Source organism: Gopherus evgoodei, chromosome 1 (genome assembly GCF_007399415.2).
Source record: "Gopherus evgoodei ecotype Sinaloan lineage chromosome 1, rGopEvg1_v1.p, whole genome shotgun sequence".
Taxonomy (NCBI): domain Eukaryota; kingdom Metazoa; phylum Chordata; order Testudines; family Testudinidae; genus Gopherus; species Gopherus evgoodei.
In genome coordinates this window covers 213,277,148-213,283,147 of record NC_044322.1, presented here as the reverse complement: position 1 = coordinate 213,283,147, position 6,000 = coordinate 213,277,148, and the positions used below count along the sequence as shown (strand labels likewise).

The 6,000-nt window shown below is 45.9% G+C and overlaps 1 protein-coding gene across 5 annotated transcripts in view; it reads left to right on the top strand.

Annotated features, from left to right (window-relative positions):
• The first annotated feature begins 1,780 nt into the window (after positions 1 to 1,780).
• The window catches only part of SPAG17 (sperm associated antigen 17), a 300,949-nt gene continuing 296,729 nt past the window's right edge, over positions 1,781 to 6,000 (top strand). For 4 of the 5 annotated variants that reach the window (XR_003996664.1, XM_030534836.1, XM_030534856.1 and 1 more), the window contains exon 1: positions 1,782 to 1,967. Coding sequence is in view for 4 of the 5 variants with exons in the window: in XM_030534836.1 (XP_030390696.1) it covers positions 1,866 to 1,967 (102 nt within the window). In the remaining variant the exon portion in view is untranslated. Of the gene's footprint in view, positions 1,968 to 6,000 lie in introns of all 5 variants that reach the window. The other variant, XM_030534846.1, reaches the window with a different exon arrangement.

The following is a 6,000-nucleotide window of genomic DNA, read 5'->3' as shown; positions in this document are numbered from 1 at the left end:
GGTCAGTATCCTCCTAGAATGAAGTTCAGACTAAATCAATAATGCACTGAACAGCAGGGTTTCAAGGCTTCTATGAAATTAAAATAAAGATTGTATGGTCTGAGCAACTCAGATGGGTATCGTGGGGTTGGGGGAGAAGAGAGCATGTGGTTTGGGATATTTTCACAGAATGTTAAATCACACAAAATATTTCAGTCGTCTCTAGTGTGAGATCACAACATGATTCCTCTGTAATGAATTCTTTATCTTGGCAGCTCTCCTGCTTTCTCCCAGCTGTGCCTCCCTCTCCCCTTCTAATCCCAGTGCAGGAACATATGGTAATATTTGTAGTGCGATTTAGGCCTGGGAGTGGGCCTAGCTGCCCACACCTATGCAGACCTCTGAGTCACCACGCAGCAGGCATCCAGGCTGAGGTCACGCTCCAGCACCATTGCGTGAACTCACTCAGACATGCCAAGGCTGCCAGCATGCTTGTTTGGATTTGAAATTTCATGTTAGTCACATTAGAGCGCACTGCCTTTCATTCTTCCCCTCTGATGGGGCTGCATCTTCCAAATTTAGCTGCAGCGCAGTACTCATTTTAGAAGGATGCTCTGGGGAAAAAGCCTAAGGCTGGCAGTTCCAGATACTTTTAATAGGGGGGTACCTGATATAGGAGACTGCCCCAGTCTTTCCCTCTGAGTTGCCCATAACAATATGGAAAGGTGAAAATATAACATCTATATGCTGAAGCTCTGTTAATAAAGATATTTCAGTACACTGAAGATGAGGAGACAATGAAGCTGCAGATGACTGCCTGCATACTGACACTAGTAAGAAAAGACTCTCCCTCCTGTGGCCAGGGTGGGACAATCTCCTTCTAGCCCTTGGCATCCACAGGGAAATACCTATGGGAAACACACCCTCTTCCCCATTCTAGTGTCTGTGCAGATAAAGTACCCAGGTGGACCATGCACCCTTCTTTCAGCTCTGAGTCTCACTCCAGAGGGACCAAGATAGGCCACGTGGTCTCCTCCAGGCTAGTGTCAGCATGGAGGGGCTCAGAGAGAACCCACTACCTCCTCCTAGGAGGGCAGGGCAGAAAGAGCCCAGATGAAACAGACACTCTTGGGCCAGCCCTGCATGAGACGAGTCACACAAGTCACGGTGCACTACAGACCTAGTGGGGTACTTGAGAACACGGTTTACAAGGGCGTTGACCTCGGCATTACTTTGGGAACAACATTAAATATAATTAACCTTCAAGAGGCTGTAACTTGCTCCTGCCCCCTCACCCTTGCATATGGGGGTGGGGGGCGCAAAGCCCGTCTCCTCTGCACCGGCCCAGAGATGAAATCTCCACCAGCAACCTGACTGCACGCGGCGCAATGCGTGGTGGGGCCGCCGGTCTCCAGTCTGGCCGCAGCTGCTGCTCCAGGAAGGTCGGACCCAGCCCTGGCCCTGGGAATCTGGGGAGGGCCGCACATACCCGCACGCCGGTGGTGCAGGCACTTGCCCCGGAGCTGGGCGCTAGGCTCCGCTGGGACCGGGGTCCGGGTCAGACTCGGGCAGCTCTCGGCAGAGCTAGCCCCTCCCTACCGCGCGGGGCGCGAGCCTCCCCACGCCCTGATCCCTGGGCACGCGCTCCCCGCGAGTGGGCGGGGACAGGCAGGGAGGGGTCACTGCCACGCGCACACCATGCTGCGGGCGGGCGGGCGCCCGCTACCCCTTCGCCCTGCTGGCGTCGAGATCGGTTGCTATGGAGACAGCGTGGTGGGCGTGCCCGGAAGGTGCCCTGTCGCGCGGGCGGGAGCATGGTTGCTATGGATACGGCGTGAGGACGCGGTCGAGATCTGAACTGAACCGGGGGAGACTCCGAGCGCCCCATGGGGCCGAAGCGGCCTAAGAGCGGAGGCAGCTCCCCCGGGGGCGCCGGACCCGCTGCCAAGAGCTGGGAGGCCGGGCTGGTGTCCGCCCGCCTGGAGGAGGTGAAAAGGGGGCAGGGTACGGGGGGGGGGGGCACAGCGAGGCCTGGGGGTACAGGAGCAAGTGGGGGTTGAGGGGGCACGGTTGGGGTTGCCAATTTTGGTTGGACATATTCCTGGAGGTTTCCTTACATGGCATAATCTTGAATTCCTGGAGACGCCAGGGCAATCCTGGAGACTTGGCAACCGTATGTATGGTGGGGGGGATTAAAGGGGGAAGGGCGGGGCATAGTGGGGCCTTGGGAGAGAGGAGGAAGGGGTGGGATTAAGGAGGTGAGAGGAGAAGCCAGGAGGGGGCCTATGCGAAAGGTTGTCAATCCTGGGGCTACTGTATGTTCTCAGTAAGCTCTGCCCGCCTCAGTGTATACCTTCTGAGGGCAAGAATAAAAGTAACTTTTTTTCCATTCAGTAAGTTATGTTTGCTTATTTCTGTTGCAGGTAAACTAGTTCAAGAATTTGAGTAGTGCTAAACTATTTGTAATATAGTGGGCTCTCCAGGTCACCCATCCTTAAGTTACACAGCAGTAGAAGAACAAATTGGAAACGATAACCTTCCTCTGTGCACTTTGCACACTGTATAAAGGAAAAGCAGCCAAACAGATTTTCTTTTTTAGACTTTTCTTTCTGAGACTGGTTGCCAAGTTTCAGTCCAGAGTGAACTTTTAGAAGCTGCTGAACAACTAGGTTTGATTGAGGTGCTGACACAGCATTAATTGTAGCCTTGAAAATGTGAAGCTATAATTTTCTTACTTGAGCATTTAGCTAACAGACCCTTTTTTATGGTGTGTGAGGATCTAAAAGCATATTGAGGTTTCCAGGTCCTATATAAATAATGTAATTCTAATAAATCTTAACTTGCTAGAAAGAATTTGATTTCAAAATAGTGTAGCAGTTTAGCAAACAATATTTATGTAGCATATGTTTTTTTGGCACTGCTTTTGCAAGAGAGACAAATGGCTTCTATGGCCTTTCTGTTTATTGGGTCACTGCTGTGCCCCCTCCACTAATTGGCAGACCTTTATTTAAGCAGATAAGGACTTTTAAATAAAGCAGGCTGCTTTAAAAATTGGTTGAACAATTTACCAGTTAGTGTACTGATGCCAAGTTCTTTTATATACTTACCTGAAAAGACTGCTTTTAGTATTGGGTCAATAATAGCCAGATATCAGGAGTTTAATTCACAATCAAACAATTGTTTAAAGTGCTGCTCAACAACTCTAAAGACTGAAATCCCCTATTTTTCTCCAACTAATTAATTTCAACCCTTATTTAAGAGTGAGAGGGGAAGTCAGTCTCCATTGCCTGTTCAGTTGTTGGCCCTGAGATTTCACTGCCTCATTAGCAATGTCAATTAGTTCTACTTATAGCGGTGGCTTTTGTGATGCAGACATTGTCCACTGGAAATTGGACCATGACCATCAACTTGTTTCACAGGAGGCCAACAGCCATCAGATGGCAACAGCTTTTAGTCACTGCTGACCTGTTTTGCATTTAATCTGGCCATAATATGTTTCAAATTCTATTAATCTCCTTTAATATCCTTGATTTATTTGTTTTATTACATACAAAACTACATTGAAGGAATATTACAATTGAAAAGTCAAATACTCAAAAGTTAAGAAATACTAGAATTGAGGTTGCCAATGCACTGGCACCCTTCTCTGTGTTCATTATGATAATCTTCCACTTTGCAAACTTAATGTTCTTTTAATGTAGTTTTTAAATATGATTTCCTTGGTTTAAAAATAGCAAAATGGAGAAAAAATCTATCGTGTGTCACCATAGTGACAACATGCATGGGTGTCATTAACAGGGTTAAAAGAATGAGGAGTACTTGTGGCACCTTAGAGACTAAAATTTATTTGGGCATAAGCTTTTGTAGCTTAAAACCCACTCCATGCATCTGAAGTGGAAAATACAGTAGGAAGATATATATATCCACAGAGAGAGGGAACACAGATCTCTGCCACTTGGACTAATTGAATATAATTGATAGGAGTTTGTAGTCAGTGTGGACCAGCCTTAGAGGATATGAGATATGCTTTGCCAGTGGGCTTCACAGATGTTAGCTGATAGCAAAAGAATGCTGAGACTCAGGAATCTGGGTTGTATTCCAAGCTTGGTCTACTGGACTTATTCTCAGTCCCAGTCTTCCTCCATCTACTTGGGTCTTTGTCCCCAGTCCCAGTTCCCACAGCCCTCCTTTGGCTCCTTGTCCCAATCAAATCCAATCTGGCTCCATGTCCAAGTCCCTCACCCAGTTTCTCATCCCAGTCTCCCCTCTTACTGGCTCCTCATAACTCTGCATTCCAAAATGGGAACGGAGATTCTTACACAGTTGTATCCCATGCAGCAACTTCATGAGTTTGCAAAAACTGCTGATAAGTAGTCTGACTTCACCAACTTTCTCCTTGTTGGCTGCAAGGAGAGCCAGGGGCAGTACTGCCTATCCTAAATTTAAAAAAAAACAACGTGAGTCAGGCCTCAAATCATGAGATTGGCTTAACAATTAGGAAATTTAAAAATAAAAATGTTTCTTTGTGTGTTTGAGCCTTCGGACTTCACATTTTCAAGATTTTTCTCTTTAACCATTAGGACTAGTAACATAGCTGAGATTCTAATATAAGCACATGACTCTAGGAGTTGGGGCTTTAAGAAAAAAAAAACACCAAATACCACAAGAATAAGCAATACTACAAGGAGCCAGACAATCATATTGCCAGGAAAGGGAAATAAAGTAAATTGTCATGGTGTTCCTCCTACCAAAGCTCTCTAGGATGAAGCAGTCTGAAAATGGCCAACTTGTCTGGTTTGTCCAAGTGTCTGCTGTAGATTGCTGGTTTACCAGACCCTCCAATGACAAGGGCAGGAAAAGACAAGTTTGTCTCCAGGAGCTGCAGAGCAGTTGTAATTAAGCAAGATCTTTGTGAGAACCTTTTTCATAGTCCCTCACAACATGTTAGTGTACCTGACTTAGGGGTATTTAGACTCTAGGGAAGGGAAATGGTTTGGTTTTATTTAAAAGAAGTTTGAATAAATTTGAGTGAGGGGAGAGGAGGTTCTAAATATTAAAATAAAGAAGAATGTCTTTGACAGTCTTTCCTAAATTTGTAATCACTCCAGCTAGATTGCTCTTTCATTCCAGACCCAGCGAATGTGTAAGAATATTCAAAGTGTCTTCCTATTATTCTTAAGAACATGCAGGGTTCATGTTAGAGAGACTTCCTAAATTTATAGTACACTATTTCAATGCAAATAGAATTTAGAAGTTTTTACTTTAAACAAATGGACAGATACACATTTGTCCCTCCGCTCTCCATTTCTTGTCTGCCACAGCAAGATCTGAACAGTGTATCTGTGCCAAAATATTTTACATAGGAAAAAGCTCCAAACTGGTGTGTAGAACAGTGTTTCTCAACCTTTTAGATAGCAGGGCTGGCTTGTTGCCTTCCTAAACTCTGTCAGGCAGACCAAGGACCGGTGCTGGTCTATGGACTGGTTGCTGAGAAACACTGTGTACAGAAGCCAGAGGGAAGGGGGATAGGACAATCCACATAAATGTTTTAGGAAAACCACCATTTTAGAACATGGCTAGCCATCTAAATAGTTACTGCTTTAAGAGAACTTAGTGGTGGCTTGCCAGCTCTGTAAGTTGACATTCTCTATTTGTCTCCAGAAGAGGTACAGCACAGGACAGTGCAACCTTCCTACATACACTGCGTTTACACAACTGTTCCTCAACCATGACATGAAAATAGTTTCTAGACATAGGGAAGGATTTTAGTCTTTCCCCACCCAAATTTTTGGCAAACACCTATTCCACTACCTCAGAGCTTGGACATACATCACTATGGATCAGTGGGTCTTAAACGTGGTGGAACTGGGATACACTCTTCAATTTATTGCTGTTTGCCCTTCTTGCCACCCCCTCTTCCTCATCTGTCTTCATGGATTACTCTAGGAGAGTATGCTACTTCAGTCTCTCCTCCTTTTTGGGGCCTACAGGAAGTTCCTATATTGTTCAGAGGGAATGGAT